This window comes from Ostrea edulis, chromosome 6 (genome assembly GCF_947568905.1).
Source record: "Ostrea edulis chromosome 6, xbOstEdul1.1, whole genome shotgun sequence".
NCBI classification, from domain to species: domain Eukaryota; kingdom Metazoa; phylum Mollusca; class Bivalvia; order Ostreida; family Ostreidae; genus Ostrea; species Ostrea edulis.
In genome coordinates this window covers 5,097,415-5,117,566 of record NC_079169.1, presented here as the reverse complement: position 1 = coordinate 5,117,566, position 20,152 = coordinate 5,097,415, and the positions used below count along the sequence as shown (strand labels likewise).

At 35.9% G+C, this 20,152-nt stretch overlaps 1 protein-coding gene across 2 annotated transcripts in view; it reads left to right on the top strand.

The window, feature by feature from the left end:
* The window catches only part of LOC125646010 (proton channel OtopLc-like), a 34,057-nt gene extending 14,755 nt beyond the window's left edge, over window positions 1–19,302 (top strand). The window contains exons 2-11 of one of the 2 annotated variants that reach the window (XM_056141358.1): window positions 4,698–4,753; window positions 4,876–7,289; window positions 8,204–8,722; window positions 11,045–11,165; window positions 13,827–13,941; window positions 14,257–14,527; window positions 14,911–15,074; window positions 15,300–15,519; window positions 15,762–15,926; window positions 16,218–19,302. In XM_056141358.1, coding sequence (XP_055997333.1) covers window positions 8,206–8,722; window positions 11,045–11,165; window positions 13,827–13,941; window positions 14,257–14,527; window positions 14,911–15,074; window positions 15,300–15,519; window positions 15,762–15,926; window positions 16,218–17,029 — 2,385 coding nt within the window. In that variant the 5' untranslated portion in view covers window positions 4,698–4,753; window positions 4,876–7,289; window positions 8,204–8,205 and the 3' untranslated portion in view covers window positions 17,030–19,302. Of the gene's footprint in view, window positions 1–4,697; window positions 7,290–8,203; window positions 8,723–11,044; window positions 11,166–13,826; window positions 13,942–14,256; window positions 14,528–14,910; window positions 15,075–15,299; window positions 15,520–15,761; window positions 15,927–16,217 lie in introns of both variants that reach the window. The other variant, XM_056141357.1, reaches the window with a different exon arrangement.
* The last annotated feature ends 850 nt before the right edge of the window (window positions 19,303–20,152 follow it).

The following is a 20,152-nucleotide window of genomic DNA, read 5'->3' as shown; positions in this document are numbered from 1 at the left end:
CCAGTTCAACAATTTACTTTTGACCTCAAAATCAATATGGGTCATCTTCTCCTGAAGATGTACCAGTGTACTAAGTTTGATGTCCATCAAACAAAAGGGTTATCAAGATATTGAGTGGATAGTATATTACTATGTTCAGTTTGACCTTTGACCATGTGACCTCAAAATCAATAGGAGTCATCTACTCCTTAGGATGTACCAGTGTGATAAGTTTGATGTTTTTCAAGCAAAGGGTTCTCAAGATATTGAGCGGACATTATATTCCTATGTCCAGAATAGATTGACCCTTGACCTTTGATCTTTTGACCTGAAAAACTATAGGGGTCCTCTTCTACTCATAACTAACCCACATATGAAATATCATTATCATCAAGTGAAAGGTTCTCAAGATATTAAGCGGACAACATGTGGTCTACAGACCGACCGACCGACCGACAGTTGCAAAACAATTATATGCCCCCTCTTTTTCAAAGGGGGGCATAAAAAAGAAGTGAATAATGATCCCCATCTTTTCACATGTTTTATATATATATATATATATATATATATATATATATATATATATATATTTCTGAAACGATTTCATCACATTAATACAAAAATCGTTGTTTCTCAAGGAAATAATGCCGAAAATGTTCTGATCAACCAGATATAAAGAACGCTATATAATATATGTATGTATATATATATATATATAAATATATATATATATATATATATATATATATATATATATATATTTATATATATATATACATACATATATTATATAGCGTTCTTTATATCTGGTTGATCAGAACATTTTCGGCATTATTTCCTTGAGAAACAACGATTTTTGTATTAATGTGATGAAATCGTTTCAGAAATATGTATACATGTACGGTGGATGATTATTACCAACAACAATAGTTCTTTTGCCTAGTTTTGTGTCGTCCACCCATTGTATGTGTTTTATCTCAGCTTGGGTGGGTTAAAAGTAGTTTGAATTACATGTACATAATTTATAACCAGACATTTGCCGTGCATATCTCAGAGACATTTTAAAACCTATTAAGATGAACACGATTAATGTTGTGTTAACAGTTTTACAGTGAGGAACGACAATATGGTTATTTGTGCTTGTTTCTTGTAAAATTTGCTTCATTTATTATTTCAGACAAATTTTATCGTCAATGTAATGAGTTGATCTTACATACAAAAGTCGATTATAGTGAACTTTTACTGAACTTCTAAGTGCTTAATTCGTGTAATTTGTTTTATATTGGCTTCATTTCCGGTGCGGACGCTTTGCTATTTGTCCCCTGGGGAATCTCAGTCTTCGATGTTTCGACAAAACTTATCCAAAGGGATGGTTCCCAACTTGTGACAATTGACGCCAAAATTGCATCTACAGATGACGCTCAGAATTTGCATACAAAGTTTTAATTGATCCGCATGCAGCGAATAATGATACAATGTTAAAATTTTTGTGTATAGGATCCATGGTCAACACGGCAAAAATAATCGAAAATTACCACGACGAACGAAAATATGACGCGGGGCAGCGACAACTGAGATATCAACAAGGTAATCGTATGGAACGCCGTGTCTGCCTTATAGTGTAAATCAGGCTTACGTTATGTCGATACTTCTTTACGTTATGTGGTTACATCATTATGTTATGTGGTTACATCATTACTTTATGTCGATACATCTTTATGTTTTGTGGTTACATCATTATGTTATGTCGATACTTCTTTACGTTATGTGGTTGCATCATTATGTTATGTGCAAACATCATTATGTTATGAGACACTTTCAAGTGCTCGAGATTTATACAGATGCAAAATGACGCGCTTAAATTCAAACGTTGTGTTTTCAGAATTATCACATTGTCTGGCCTGTGCCCTTTTTAAAATTTGTCGTCTTTTCGTTATTTCGAGGCGAAAAGACGGACAAAATGAAAGCGACTGTATCATATAAATAACATGAAATAAACGCGAAGAAATTATTTGCTAATCGCATACTGATAGAATGAAATACACAAATTAAAGAGTATCGTATACATACAACACATTCAATGCTTGCAAAATAGTACATACACACAAGTAATGCACATAGCATGATGAATTTCAACTATTTAAAAAAATTGTATTTACAATATAGTGGAAACTTACAAGAGTGACATCGGTGTTCATATTTGAATTCAATTAGAATTTTTTTTTTTTAAATTAATAGTTTGGGTTTGGACATAAAAAATCAATTCTAAAGTACTAAAAGTCTCTCAAGTTGCACGAAACTCTAAGTTTAACAATTCCTTCTTGATATTGTGATATACAGGCACGTAGCATCGTTTTTTAAAGTAGGGGAAGGGTCAGTCGGGGTTCACTTTGCACTTGCATTAAAATTATTGACAAGCAATAAAGTACTTCTGTCCAAATTTCATTATCTTATAAATCGTAGGAGGAGGGGGGGGGGGGGGGGGGGGGGCAAAGATTAGTTCACTACACGTATTCTTCAATCCAGCACTTCCCGTGGGGATCCGGGTTAGAATAGATACTCAGTAGCCCTTGCTTATCATAATGGGGCAGTCCTTCGGATGAGACCGCAAAATCCGAGGTCCCGTGTCACAGCAGGTGTGGCACGAAAAAGATCCCCCATGCTCATAGGCCGTAAGCGCCGAACATAGGCCTAAATTTTGCAGCCCTTCACCAACAATGGTGACGTCTCCATATTCAGTGAAATATTCTCGAGAGAGACGTTAAACAATATATGTAATTCATCAATCAATTCAGCACTTCAAACATCAACTGCCTTTCATTACTACTTTAAACAATGGGGAGGAGGCAGCAAATCAATCGAACTTTGCATGTAGAAAATATGGAATTTGTGTGTTAAAATAAAGAAAAAGTAAATTGTAAAAAGGGGATAGACCAGACACCCTGCCCACCCCCAACTCCCTGTTTTAACGTGCCTGGTATAACATCCACACAAAAAGATTTCTTCAGTAGAATACAATTATCTGAGTACCATAATTTAATTCTAAAAGTTTCCTTCTTTGTATATGTAATTAATGATTATCCACAACAATCAGCAAATTTCATATCGAATTCCTATAAAGTCAGACAGAAAAAAATAACGGGGAAACCTGTACATGTATTGTGTTGTCTTTCGGGGTTGTTTTAGAGGCGAAAAGTCGCTAATTATCGTTTTGTCGTCTTTTCACCTCGAAATAACGACATATATCTAAAATGGTACAAATCAGTCACCATCCCTAACCCAATTTCATTTTAAAAGTAATCCTGGAAACACTCTGTTAGAATTTGTGAATTTTAGGGCGCTATTTTGCATCTGTAGCAATCTCGATCACTTGAAAGTTTATCATAACATAATGATGTTTGCACATAACATAATGATGTAACCACATAACATAAAGATGTATCGACATAACATAATGATGTAACCACATAACATAAAGAGGTATCGACATAACGTAATGATGTAACCACATAACATAAAGATGTATCGACATAACGTAATGATGTAACCACATAACATAAAGATGTATCGACATAACGCAAGGTTGAATTACACTATAAGGCAGAAACGGCGTTCCATATAATCGGATTTTCGACGTTGTGGTCCTTTGGATGACTCTCACATCGACCAAATCTACGTCTCTATCATAGTAAACCTCGTGAGTGATGGCGTGAAGAACCTTGATGGTCCACACGAGTGATAACGCATCTCTACAAAACCCTAATATTCGAATCAATCATATACCTACAGTCTATAAACATATATTAGATTTTTACTCATTTAGGATCACCGATATTCATTTTGCTAGATCATATTTGTTTTTTAAAACTTTGATTCAAAATAGGTCTAGAATTCTGTTTTTATCGTCACCCACCACAAAGTTCTTTCGGATCCAACAATAACAATATTTATACCATTGGTCGACCATGAAAATGTTCCTCATCGACGCGTATAACTCACAGTCTTCAATAATTTTTCGACTTTCCTAGATTTCCCGATGGCCGTGAACAACGTCACTTCCGGTAATTACATGTAAATACGCAAAAAAAGTGGTCGCGAAAAACTATCAAATATTTTGAGCTATACGCATCGATGAGAATTATTTATATGGTGGATCAATGGTATAAATAATCAGAGAGAACTTTTGGGTGGGTGACTATTAATAAAAGCAGAATTTTAGAGTTATTTGGAATCGAATTTTTGAGTAAAGCTTCGTTTATTCCATATTTTAATTTATAAGGGGATGGTATAGTATAGACCACTACTATTATTATCACAGACAAAATTACCGGTTCCTGTGGAGCAGTCGATACTTGGGTTTGTATTTCGTCAAATGTCACGTGTCACAGTAGGTGTGACACGCTAAAGAACCCTCACAGCTCAATGGCCGTAAGCGCCGAGCATAAGCCTGAATTTGAAGCCCTTCACCGATCTTGGTGACGTCTCCATATAAGCGAAAAATTCTGGAGAGGGACGTCAAACAATATACAATCAATCAATCACTGCCTAGGCACTTGTACTTACTCATCTGAGGATTCTTATAGTGTGTATTAGGTACTGTATATTCGCTACATTTTTGTATTTATACAAAAGAAAACCTGACAGTTATGAGTGAATACTATGTAAGCAGTTGTTTTAAAAAATTATTCTTTTTCAGTGTGATCTTTTCTCCTTTCTAGGGGAAGACCATGCGTCAACAAGTGTTCAGCCAGGGCCGATAACTCCTATTTACAATGTCAGTTCATTTCTTTTCAGGGTAATTATGGGAAAATATGACATTATGTCTGACATTTCGTTGTGTTATAATATTAATGATATGAGACCTGTATACAAATTATTCCTTCATGATAACAACAGATGATCGCTCATATCAAGGAGGCGCAGTTCATACCCTCATGGGTGTTCAAAATGATTTTTTCCTTGAATATAACCAATCGGATCACACTCGTCCTGCCCGTAACCGGAAAGAAGATTCTGACGTGAGTCTGTGCATATTGCATCAAATTGATGCATTTATTCGTCGGAAGCGCGATTGTATAGTTGTATTTTCACAAATTAATATGAAAGCATTTTTATGCTAGTAATCAGAAGTAAACATTCTAGAAAATTGATCCTCTAATTCCAATGTACACGTAAAGTTCATGTGACTTCATTTTTGTGTCAAGATTTAAAATCTTAAGTATGCATGGAGTTAATTTGAATAGGGCGAGCATTGTGGCCTATGGGTCTCTCGTTTTTATGTAAGAGCCCTAAGCTAATCTAATTTCATAGAGACGCTTAATCGAGTTGGAATATCAGGACAAGATCTAAACCAACCCTTTCGTCATACATGTATTTATCCAAAGGGACAAAAAAAAAAAAAATAATAAACAAGAAAGACAATATGGGATGTCCTTTAAAACGGGATTGTGAAGGGTCACCCAGTTTTCTATCACTTGTTTAATTCTTTTTTATTTGTAATTGTACGCCAAACGTCAGACTTGGGTTTCTCTGGGGGATTAGATAGTGCCAGTTTCACACTTCTAATATGTGTCAGCAGCAGGGGTAATGTTGGTTAATATGAGCTACTGTAATATTCAATGTCATTGTGTATTCTTCTCGTGTCCTTCAAATAACCTTCAATGAAGACGGAGAAATTTAAGAAGATTTGCACTGGATCATTCGTGAAAATGGATGAATGTTCTCCGTTCAGAGACAATATATGCCAATTACTTAAATTTGAATGATATGCTAATTTCATGTTAAACCTCTCGCGACCGATAAAAACTACATGTTGAAAATAAAACAACACCAGAAAGAATTAACCGATGCACATGTTTATAAATTCATTTCAGTATTCACATGTTTTAACTTATTTCACATCAAATAAAGCACAGCAGCGGTTGAGATTATGTTCACATTCCACGAACATTTTCCGTCAAACCTTTTGTATTGGTGCACATAGATATACAATATGTTAAAACAATCTGTTTGGCTTGATTGAATTGAGTCCTCCTGGAATGTGTTCTTTTTTCTTTCTGCTTTCTTTTTAATCGAATTAAATTGAATTATTGATTAGAATGTATGTGATCAACAACGAATGTCTTAATTAAGGATTATGATCAAACAAGACGTGTCTCCGACCGCTGAACACGTGTAGTAGGAGCCCCGGGGTGGACATTTATTATCATTTTATACACCAGTTGGTGACGATTATAAAAACCCCATACAATTGCATGGAATGTATAATCGCCCTCACTAAATGTACTGTAAAGAGTTGTAACTTTATTCCCAGCGTCAATGTAGAGAATACTAATTACCATCTACAGAACCCGAGGGGGATACAGAAGCTATTTAATGGGATTTAAGTGTTAGATTCGTTGATATTGTAGATCGCGTCATTTACTGTAGGATTCACTGTCAAACTTGAAAAAAAACCCTGCATTTTATGCTACTGAGTTGCTCCAAGTACGGAAATTACACCCCCAAGATTGAAAAATTGCTTGTGCGTATAATATTTCGTAAATTAGTAGTACCTTACAGCCACCTCGTAACTTTCAACTTTACAGTCGGCTGATTTGGACACAAGAGTAAAGAAATAAATTTTAGGTACACACACTGACCTACATCTCAAATTTTGAAAGGTCAATGAAGACAACTACTCTTGAGGCTAAAATAATAAACTCACCGTTAAAGATAGTATCATTATTTCTCCCCTATATAGACGATTATTAAGAATACAGACTTTTGGGGGGGTTACCTCGATAAAATAAACACAAGTAGGAATACCTTAATTGGAAAATAACAAATACATCGACAAATAAAAATATATCGTGAATATTTGTGTGGAGACTAGGCCTTTTATCACGTTTGTCCGTGAGATTCCATTATTTAATTGGATGTGTATTACCGGGGACCGAGGCAGACCAAGTGGGTAATTTTCAGGTCCCCTGAGGTTCATAATTGTTTCTGTCAGTAATATAAGCGACCTCTATTGGCGAGAAAAGAAATCTATTGAATTTAAGACAAAAATCGGACGGTATTCCATTTTTTTTATATTATTATCCTAAAGATCATTTAATTTACGTCTGAACTTGGTATAAACTGTCACGGTTCGGCGGAGAGGGAGTGTAACACTCATATATCGCTTTATCTGATGGGGGTTTCAGTTTTCTAGTATATGCGCAACTGAACGATCTTTATAAGTCTATATAAACATTGTACACATCCAGGATAAAGAGAATTTCAGAATGGTATACCAAGGACATGACATGGGATTATAACAATAACAGGTAAATCTCTCCCTCTGTCATTCATCTGTTTACAACTTTCAGTACATTATTGTGAAATGGAAGGATGTAGTTGGAGTCAAGATTTAAATCAACGTAATAATTTTATTTTATTTCGATAAGTAGGATACGTGTATATTCCCTGTGACACTGAGCTAAGATAGGAAGACAGAGATATTGTGCATGAGCAATAAATATGTGATGTTTGCAAGGATGTATTTTTGATTTGTTGATTTCATATACATGTTATCTTCTATACGACCAAAGTCACAATACCATTTCTATAACGTACAGGTGTCCTCTGACGATTTTACCTGTTAATTACAGGTATTGTTCAAGATTTATTGTGATCTATCAACTACACGTACTGCCATTCACAATTTATTAAAGATGACGACAATTAATGTTACTTATCAAAACAACTTTAAAATGTTTAATATATTTCATATTTTTATTTAATGATGCACACGTACTTGGAGAATTCACAACATTTAGTGTTAAAGATCATATCATTGGTTATATAATTTGATTTTCTGAATTCCAATGAGTGAATGACTAGGCTACAGTATATGTAATACCATTTAACGATATTTGACAATATTTTAGTGTTACTTCTGAATAGTAAATGACAGATTTTTCATCGGTTTCATGATATTGAAATTGCACATACAGACCTAACAATTATCTAGATTATCCCTTTAGTTTAATTTTGTTTATGAATGTCAAAAAATTAAAAATCACAATCCTTGTAGTTTGCACCAGTGAATGATTCTCATCCTTTCCAGATACTTTTTGGATTATGAATAAAAGACACGATACAATTACACATGTTTTAAATATGATCTAAGATATCACTTAAAATGTTGTTTTCATTTTACGACTGAATATGAATAACAAGAATGTGATTGTGTGATCAGAAATGTCGACGTTAGATACTGAAGAGACAGAACCAAGATTGCAAGTCAAACACGTGGGCGATCATGTGGAGGACACGTGTGTCAGTTGTCCAGTCTCCAGTGATGGTGAAACGGACCATAAACAACCAGCACAAAAGTCTAGTACCAAGCCAATTCCAAAAGCGAAGTCTTCTGCTGAAATGCAATCAATAAACGAAACAGCCAACTCAAGCAGACGACACAGTGCAATAGGAAACGAAAACGTCTCGGAAAATCCCAAGAGGGGGGAGGACAAAATTAAAAATATACCACTGGACAATCAGAATCTCCTGTCAAAAAGTAGTGGAAAAAAATATGTACATTCCAACAAAATGAGGAGGAAAAGTGGGTCAGACAAGCAAGAAAATGAGGACAAGCATAACCAAAGCAGCTTCCTGGTGTCCACAGATCGTCCCAATTGTTACGTAGTGAACAAATCAAATGACGATATTTTAGCTCTAGTGGATTTAGGACCAAAACGAGGCCGTCATAACTCAGCAGGTAAGGGTCCTTACGTTCCTGAAATATACCAGTTCTCAGTAAGGTTCAACAACGCATTGCATTCAAAATAATCTAATAAAGTACTATTATATACGCTCTTAAGACACAGTTAATAGTAGCTGAATGTGTACTGTTCATTATACAAGCATGGATAGTTCCATACTTTGATATTCCTTTGACCCCACATTTGTAATCATTGGCAAAAAAAAAAAACCCGTCTCGATCCTTTCCTGCCTATCTGTACATGACTAAGAGATCGGGCTATATTATCGATTTTTGATTAACTAATAAATTACTAAACCTATAATAGTATTTTCCAAGGACAATGCACGTGATTCTGTAGGACATTAACGTCTGTAGCCCGCTGGAGATAGCTGCATTTGAAATATCAGTTTTAGATATTTAAGCCCAAATACCGGTATTACATTTCACAAAGTTAGGTTTTACGAAATCCTGTTAAAATAATCGTATGATTTATCACGTTGTGTCCTTTATGAAAGGTGACGATAACAAACAGATATGTAATTCAACCAGGTGTAAAGAAAACTTGCATTCTGCAGATGAATGACAATCTCTATCCGTAAAAGCAATACCATATCCTGCGCAAGTACAAGTACTATCCAAAGATCGCAGTGACTCGGTATACAGTAAACCACGGTTACAGTTGACACGCTCATTATGAATTCACTCTTACAGCGAAGTGATTTTCATTCACTGCATTTGTAGAACTTATTATGAACGTATTGGATATAACGAATTACTCTTACAAGGAATCATAATGTTAGTCACCAGCACTTCGCTATAGGTGTGTTTTGCTGTACAATATTCTATGCAAGTAGTTATCCAAAGATCACTTTGTCTTTATGATATTTTATAGAAGTATTTATCCAAAGATCACAATGACTATGAAATATTCGTCGTAGGTACTAAGTGACTGTATGGATTTGGAACACAAGGAAGAAAACTTGAATATTAAATCGGGGCTCTATGATCATTCATACCTTTAGATTTAAAAAGCAAAAAGTACATGGCCCATACTTAATATTTGTTAACTAGAACAAAAGACGTTTGTTTTCAAATGAAAGCGTAATGCATGTACCTATACTGTAGATTAGAGTCAGACAGACTGAGAGACAGATATGCAAGACTTAAAGGCTAAGAGGCATTGCTTGTTCTCGACCTTTTAGATTAATCACCATCTTTTCCTCCTATTAACGTCATTTTCATATCTCCTCGTCACCTTTTCATAAATTCGGAACAATAAAAATGCAATAAAAAAACCCATTCTTCTGTCAATTCCTTCAAAATAAAATATCAAAAATGAAGGTAGACTGCCTATCGATCAGATCAATCAACTTATGTAAGAATGTTCTTCATATTTTCTTATACTATTTCACTGAATAGAGGCACTTATTACTGCATAAAATATCATTAATGTTTACTAACATAAAACATAAATTCTGACTAACATAAAACATTATTAATTCTAACTAACATAAAACATCATTAATTCTGACTAACATAAAACATCATTAATTCTGACTAACATAAAACATTAATTCTGACTAAAATAAAACATAATTAATATTTACTAACATAAAACATCATTAATGTTTACTAACATAAAACATCATTAATGTTTACTAACATAAAACATCATTAATGTTTACTAACATAAAACATCATTAATGTTTACTAACATAAAACATAATTAATATTTACTAACATAAAACATCATTAATGTTTACTAATATAAAACATTAATTCTGACTAACATAAAACATCCTTAATCCTTACTGCATAAAGCATAATTAATTCTGACTAACATAGAGCATAATTAATTCTGACTAATATAAAACATCATTAATTCTGACTAACATAAAACATCGTAGAGTCTACTCACAGTTTAGCTAACTTACGTGGTAGTCTCTTGCGAAACTACTATAGTCGTAACTTACCAATAGTCCGGTTAAAATTAACTAGTGTGACTGAAATTCATCAATATTTTTTTAACCCGTGTTAATTTTTCAATGATATAAGGACTGCTTATAGATGTGGTAATGTTAGAGAGAAATTGTGTTCGTGTTAGCTCTGGCTATAGTGGTTTAAATGTCGTGTCAGATATACAGAGTTCAATTCCCTATAGCTACAAAGACAAATACTGTCTCTGACAAACATGCAATTCTACAAATCCTCACTAAACAGTATTATACACTGTAGACCTACATGTACATCATAAAAACATTATAGTTTTCTAGTGCATTATAACTACATATGTATGTTGCCTATCGGAAAGCCAATCTTTTAAATGATTATTTTCAGGAAAATACCATGATTATACACCCAATCTGTCCGATAAAACTTGTGATGAAAACGAAGACGATGTCATGTTATGTGAAGACAACAATGATTCAGAAAGAAAAGACATAGCAGACAAATTGAGGTATTTTTGAAAAAGGGATTCTTAAATGTGTATACTTGTATGTATGAACATCTGTAACTTTGTAATTTGCGATCGGGGAAGCATATTTTTCAAAGCCTATGCTTTTATAGGTAGACAGGGTAATCAACAACAGAATTAACTGCATGCCATTCTTTATATTTTTCTCATTCGACGCGTTAAAAAATTACACATACCAATTCTCTTTTTACAATACATTTCACTTCTTGTCTTTTGTTATCAATGTCACGTATATGACAAACTGCAACAGTTTCTGTAGTCTGCCATTGGAAAAGTCGGCTTACTGAGTAAAACTTATTCCCGTGGGGATCCGGGTTAGAATAGGTCCTCAGTATCCCATGCTTGTCGTAAGAGGCGACTAAATGGGGCAGTTCTTCGGAAGATATCGCAAAAACCGAGGTCCTTTGTCACAGCAGGTGTGGCACGATAAAGATCCCTCCCTGCTCAGAGGCCTAAGCACCGAACATAAGCCTAAATTGTGTAGCCCTTCTCCGGCAATGGTGACGTTTCCACATGAGTAAAATATTCTGAAAAGGGACGTTCAACAATATAAAATCAATGGAATTTAAAAAAAAAAACCGCAATTATAATTACGTGGTTTTGGTTATTGGTTATCCGAGCTACCTTATTTTTTGATCCTCGACCCTTATTTATCTTCTGCTCGGGATGTCGTCATTGAATTATCTGCCCTTGGTTACTCTGAACAAGTCTATGATGCTAGGAAATTTAAGACTACAAAACGTTTGGTATCATAGTTTTGAGTAACATATCAACTATAATTCATTTTCATAGTAGTATGATGCATGCTTTATCACCAAATATCCACTGGACTATAAGACTTTGAAAGGAGCATGGTAGATTTTTGTTATAGAAATAAAGTAAATTGTGTTTACATAGGATATAGTTTGTATTTACATAACACCGGCTCCTTAATTCGTGTTTATAAACGCACCTAGAGTGAGACAAATGCGTGCTCATTATATAGGACCGTAAAAAAAGCGCTTGTAAACCAAGTGCGGAGGTGATAACACCAAGAATTCACAAGTATTTAATAGTATTCAGAACATATATTACTTCTAAATCAATTTAGGGAAGTAAGAATTGAAAATATTCCTTGGAAAAGCTCCTTTCTCCGAAGCCGTCAACTTTGGCCCCATGTTGATAGCTGAGTCACCTAACATGTAAAAATGAACAGGGCTCGTGCCTTGTTTGAATGAAAGAATGTACCTTGGTGTCAGTTTTTGAAATTTAGATTTGTTGCTATGTTTTACACGAATCAAATGCTACCATACTCCTAATCAATATCCAAGTAACATATTTTTACAATAATTGTTGATATGCTCCTTTAATACTTCGTTCACTAAAATCAATAGGAAAAAAGGAAGATGTATTTTTGAAACTCTATGTCCCGATAGCCATTGACCAAAAAAAAAAAGTCCAAGGTCAAGGTCACAAGATCAAAACCTTTGATACCAAAAGAACAAAATACACCTTGACACAAGAAATGCACATATGAGATATGAGAGCCATTTCACTCGAGTTACATGTATCAGCAAGGTCAAAGTTTTGATTAAAGTTGTTAAATTTGGTTCAAACTTCAAGATCAGTCGCAAGCTCAAAGTTCATATCACCAAACGAAATGTTTTATCAGAAGAAATGCATATATGAAATATGAGCGCCCTATCACTCAAAACTGATAACAAGGTTCAAGTGACAGACAGGACAAGAACAAATGCGCGCCGATATTCGATACGGGACGTAAGAAATCCAAGCTACCTACCCTAATTTTGATAAGCAAGTAATAGGAACCACACACTTAATTTTGCTTTTGTATAGTGTCTGGATAGGGTCATTTGCAAAAGTGTGACTGCGCGTTAGTCACAACACGCCGTCACGCCAACAAGCAACACGCCTTCGCGCTCTCACGCCAACAAGCAACGCGAATTCGCGCTCTCACGCCAACAAGCAACGCGCCTTCGCGCTCTTACGCCAACAAGCAACGCGCCATTGCGCTTTCACGCCAACAAGCAACGCGCCTTCGCGCTCTCACGCCAACAAGCAACGCGAATTCGCGCTCTCACGCCAACAAGCAACGCGCCTTCGCGCTCTTACGCCAACAAGCAACGCGCCATTGCGCTCTCACGCCAACAAGCAACGCGCCTTCGCGCTCTCACGCCAACAAGCAACGCGCCTTCGCGCTCTCACGCCAACAAGCAACACACCTTCGCGCCGTCACGCCAAAAGCAACGCACCTTCGTGGCGTCACGCCAACAAGCAACACGCCTTCGCGCCGTGTTGCTTGTTGGCGTGACGGCACGAAGGTGCGTTGCTTGCTTGGGCGAAGGTGCGTTGTCTGTTGGCGTGTTGTGACTTACGCGCAGTTAAGCTTTTGCAAATGGCCCTATCCGGACACCATACTTTTGCCTAACCACTGCATGTATGTTTATGACTTTAACACGTAGAAAATCGTTTTCATCGACAATTGTGGATTTACTTTACGAATTTTGAATTTTTGAGATTTCAAAAAATAAATAAAATAAAAATCAATAGATGAATACATCTGTATGATCAATCTATTATCTATTTCATGAGCCATGAAAATGAACCCATCACCTAGATCTTGATACTTGTTCCTTTCAACAGAGACAACGTATCCGTCGTGGGAAGTATGATGTATGGAATTCTGATGTCGGTTCTAGCAGCCGCCCTCCCCATCACCGAGACATTTGCCTCCCAGAATTCTTCCCAGATGTTTGAAGTAAAGAATTGTCGCTTACTCAGTCTTACACATATAGAGCTCAATTACAAGTATTAACATGACAGATACGCACTGTACATGTTTAATGGTTTTGTTATTCTACTGATAGCTATCTTCATCAGTTTACATAAGTACATCGACGTGTTATATGACAAAAAAGAAATACAAAAAGATTTTAATACCTTATCCAGTAGGATGAACCGTGATGACGGGCAATGAATATGTGAACATCATTTCATTCTATGAGATATTCATGCCCCCTTAGCCTGAAAGCATCGGATATTGTATCCTATTCTTACAAAAATATATTTTCAGATATTCTACATCTATATGTACCTGGTGAGTTTTTTATTTGTTGTGTATGTCCACTTCTGCATTCTCAAACGTGGATCTCGACTGACCATGCTCCTTGTGACAATTGTCCGCCATGTCCGGAGACTGCTGAGAAATGACTCGAACAAAGAACCGACCGAGGGGAGGGCGGGAGCAGAACCTTCTGCCCTGTCCCGGCGCAGCTTAAGCACGAACAGTACCTGTAATGGCTTTGTCTACACGGGCAGTTTCCCGTTTAGAATAGGGGCTGTGGGTAAGTCTAGATTCATTATTTTCGTTGAATACAGATTTTTGTCGTTTTTGTGAATGTGTCAGAAAACAACATTTCATAGCCATTGGGAGTAGTAATATTTTTACCTAATATTCAGGTGACCGATAAAGCCGATAGGCCTTTTGTTATGATTAAATATTTCTATTTCGTTTACCTCTGAGATTTAAGATACTTATTTAAGATTATTTTCTTCACGTCGATCCGTTAAATATCCGTCAACCTTGCACAAATTTAGTGTTTGTTGGTGCATGTGCTCTGTATATTAGCATGTAAATAACGTAGAGTACAATGTACGGTGACTTTGCAGTGTTAGAACAATGTACGGTGACTTTGCAGTGTTAGTACAATGCACGGTGATTTTGCAGTGTTTGGTGTAGCCAGTATGATCCACAGTGGACTGAACTTCGCCTATTTCTTCCAACTGCATGATGGGAATTCCGTTTGTCATCACCCTGTGCAGGCAATCAAACCCTTCATGCACATGACCTTCACTTTTATGCAGCTTTACTTCATATTTATGCACTCCAAGGTACCGAAATTTGATTATGATTACATAATGTAATATCACACTAATACGTTATATGATACAGACGAATTGCTGTGCTAGATAAAAATTATCAGCCTTGTCCTTGGCACGACACATTAGCATACTGTACATATAGTTAAACAAAGCAGGTCTGACATTATATGTTTTGTTTATGCTGTTATAATTATAATTAAAAAGTCATAAGAGATGTTATTTAAACATTCACAGCTCATTTTCATCCATCACAAGTTTATCGCTCGACTTGGCTTAATGCACCTTTGCTGTACAAACCTAGCAGTGTGGTTCAGATGTATCATCGTGGAAACTCTTGATGCCCTAAGTCGGTTCCACCCACAAGAGACCAGCCCGGTAATCACGAAAAATGTCACAGAGTCGTCTTTGTTGGAGGGCGCTAAACCATCTGCTGCTAGCAGAAAGTTACAAAACGGTTAGCTTATCTTAATGAGCTTTAACACTAATCATAATCATCCCCGTTCCTCCGGGACAACTTGGATAGAATTTTGTATTAAAATATTTTCCTGTAAGAAAATTAAGTTGATCAATATACCTCATTTTCTGTGAAACACGTGGTGTGATTGTAATGGAATTTTCTTGAACTGGAATCCAGAAACACTTTTATCATCAATTACAGTATTTTAATGATAATTCCATTTTCTTTTCTCTTTTCAGTCCCAAATTCCCATTTGATTCTGATTAGTCTTCCCATGAACAACAGTAAAAATGTCTTTCTTCCGGAGATTTCTTGCTTCTGGTCCGATTTGTTTGGAAATTTTGTACAGAGAGCGGGACCATATTTGTATCCCTGTAAAATTGAGTACAGCTTGATTTGTGCAGGTAATGCAAGAACACGTCATTCAATCAACGGTAAAACATGCACACCAAAACCAAATCGCTAAACTAAAAATAAAACCATCCATCATTGATAGGTAAACGTGATTTATTTTGATATATGGTAGGAACAGTGTTTGTTGATACACATTCTCCATAATTTCTAGACTTTACGTGGGTTTAATGTAGTGTAGTGTTGTATAATTTGATGTATCCGCGATGTTTTAGAGATACTCCACAGCATTTAGTATACATAAAGAGAATTGGTGATTAACGTCAATAAAATTGTATTTGTAGCTATTGTTTACGCCATGTGGAGAAACGTTGGTCGAAAATCAAACGAAGTAGCTTTGACCTCTGAACGTCAACAGACGACGCCGGGTGACCCCAGCAAAAGACTGGATTGTTCCAGCTCTATCCGGGGACTTTTCGCTGGCATTTTGGTCACCGTGGGTACAATCATTTCCATGGTGGCTTTTTATGTGTTGGTGACGCACCAACCTATGTCAAGTACCGCCATTATCCTGGTCCACGCTTCTGAAACATCCATGTTCTTGTTGATGACGGGAGCCATTATATTTGCAGCAGACAGAATGAAAAACATGAAATTCACACCGGTCTCTTGGAGGTTTTCAGTGGAACTACATCTTTTATTCGTCTCGTTTACAAGTGTGTTTGCTTTCGCTGTCTTTGGGGGCATCGCTGCGGCTTTTGAAACACATAAACCAAAAGGAGTTTTAAACATTTTAACGAATCTTTTCATGATTTTGCAATCCACGATGCAAGTCTTGTTCATCGTGGCAGCAAGTAAACTGGCTTCTGCCAATGAATTACAAGGACGAAAGAAACGGGGGCGAGAATTCGTTATGTTTCTTGTACTCTGTAACTTTGCATTGTGGGCAATGAACACTTTTGAGACCCAGCAGCCAGAACATAACCCGGTGCAGATGGACTTTTACGGACCATTAGCGTGGTCTGTACTCACGCACGTCACTGTACCACTGTCTATCTACTTTCGCTTTCACTCTGCAGTTTGTCTTATCAACATATGGCGTTATTCTTGGAGATATAGACCTAGACAAGAGATAGAGCTGGAGAGTTCTTGCTAAACGTGTCTGTGATAACATTTGCGTCCCATACAGCCCATAATTGTAATAAAATAACCTCGTCTAAATTCACTCATTGGTATACATACATGCATATGAATTTGCGAAACCCCATAAAATTGTTTAATTTGCGTTGTTTTACGCCGATTTAGCGATAAATCAGTCATATTTCGCCGATCCCATTTTTCATAAGATTTTAAATTGATCAATGATAGGAACACACAGCACCTAACGTAGATATAGGTTTCATTGAAAATACGTCAAATCTCCATTATTGTGACGCGATTACATGGACGTTAAATCTCAACTGATGGATCTAATCAATATCTCCACTGTGCATGTCTGGTGTATAATAGTAACACACAGGGTAAACGATAAATCGTACAAGATGAAAACGTGGAGATAACGGTGATCAAACTCTTAGATCATATAAGAATACGAAATTGAGAGCAGGACATGATCGGACCCCCGAAAACACTAGAGGTGGTATCGGGTTCCGAGGAGGAGTACGCATCCCCTTTTGACCGGTCACACCTGCTTTGAGCTCGATATTTTGAACAGGTAGAGGGAGTAGTCCAAATAAGCTCGTTATGAAATATGTCAGGCAGCATTCTAACAAATAGCAGGGTAGCAACTGCGTCTTGTGTCAAATCCGAAGTCACAACGATTCAAAATACGAAATGTTTCAATACCGACAGACATAAATCACGTGACAAAAAGCTTTTTAGGAGATATGCAGGTATCCATGTAATTGTTAATTCTGAAAGATCGGAACACGAGCCGAGCTTCTCCAAATCTTGACATTCTTTGGAGAAAGTGTCAATTTCAAAATAAAATGTCCTGTGATGTACAGTAAGGTAATTGGACTGAGAGCTGATTTGACATTGTTTCGGAAATGAATTTATAATTTAGTATGCCGTCATAAGATGACGTTGTGGTCAAACTTCGACGTTAGTGGGATCAAAGTCACACAATATATTATGAAAAATAAAATGAAAAAAATACAAACACGATGAGTGTTATGTGTACAAAATATGGATGTCTTGAATAGCAGTGAAAATATGAATGATAACGAGAGGCAAGTTTTTCTATTTAGCGGACAGCTCTCGTAGACTATATTATACGTTTATGTGTACATGTAGTTTGGTGTGATTCAAAGTACACCGTGTAAAGTGTTTGCAATAATCAATCTTGAGAACTGGCGATATATATATATATATATATATATATATATATATATATATATATATATATAGTTTTTAAATGCAATGTTTAAATTACAAAACTTTGAATATGTATATCATATGTTTTCAACATAAAATGTAAGATTTTGAACAAAATCACATCATTTCGAGATATATATATATATATATATATATATATATATATATATATATAAAAGCACTAACTTACATTTTATGTTGAAAAGTTTTGTAATTTAAACATTGCATTTAAAAAGTTACATGTACAGAATATATGTGAATGTGAAAGAGTCCATAGATTGTGGTATGTGTTGAAAACATCTTGCCGTTGATTAAATGATACGTTGATTATTGTTATCTATACACAGTGTAAACACATGAGCTATATGGGTAATATATGTATTGACAAAAATAACTGGTAGATATTCAAAATCTTGTGACTTATGCTCACATATCTTGTTATTTCAAATATTACAATGAGGTTAAAAGTATGATTGATTGATTGATTGAATATTGTTTAACGTCCCGCTCGAGAATATTTCACTAATATGGAGATGTCACCACTGCCGGTGAAGGGCTGCAAAATTTAGGCCTAGGCTCGGCGCTTGTGGTCATTGAGCAGGGAGGGATATTTATCGTGCCACAGCTGCTGTGACACGGGACCTCGGTTTTTGCGGTCTCATCCGAAGGACCGTCCCATTTAGTCGCCTCTTACGACAAGCAAAGGGGTACTGAGGACCTTTTCTGACCCGGATCCCCACGGGATTTTAAAAGTATGAAATATACACCTTTATTTTAGGACGTGAATTACACGGTTCCATTCATATATATTGCGGGCACTGTGTATAGATGACAAGACTCAGCAAGAATTTCGAATACGTAGTACAATGTAGTAAATATCGCATAATTTTTTTGTATTTTGCTTACTGATGTATCACAAGATTATTGAATGTTGTTATGCCAAAACAAAATGCTAAGGGTTTTCAAGTATTACTTTATTTTACATGAAACATTATGCTGTTCTAGCCAATGTCGATTTCCAGATTTGTTTTGAATAAAATGTACATATTCGGAGTTCATTGATATATACAGGAGTTTCAATAGTCTCGTTTAAAGTTAGCTTTTCGCAAATTATATGGTCGTTATAATGCTTTAATTTGCAAATAGAAAAGATCACTGGGTCGAATACTGTCTAATGTGTTTCATATCAATTGGTAGACCGGTTTTTACATACTGGTTTTGAATACGAATAACTCCGTTTGCCTGATCAAGATATAAGGCTCACGGTGTGTGTGACCGGTCAACAGGAGATACTTACGCCTTCTGGGCACCTAATCCCATATCTGGTATATCCAGGGGTCCACATTTACCCTTCTCTTAATTTTTGGGAGTTGAACTATGTTCAATCTCCCTGGGTCATCACGCACTTTTCTGCGCAGTAATTTGTATTGATTTGTATAGTGGTCGTCAGCGGGGGTTCTGTGTCAGCTGATTTACTCCTAGGTAAATCAACATAAGCTTTTATAAACATCCGCCATTAAATAATCCATGTAACTTTTCTGAATTAATCTAATTTTGATAATTGACATGTAAATAAATGCAATGATATTGTATTCAAATCAATTTGAATACAACATTTCGATCAAATTGATACTGATATACATAGAAAAATAAAAGATAAGGTTGAAAATTATCGTTTGTAGCGCAGCGTCACCTATAAACATTGATAGGGAAACGAACGACAACTGCACACAAGCCCTATTGACACCGTGGCGCGAAATATCGAATATGGTGCGAAACCTCAGAAAATTTACAAGAAATAACTCTACAACATTGTGTATGTGTATATATTTGGGTTTTTTTTAATGTGATATAAAAAATGCTTGATGTTACATGTAGATTGAATTAAAACACGTCATTCCCA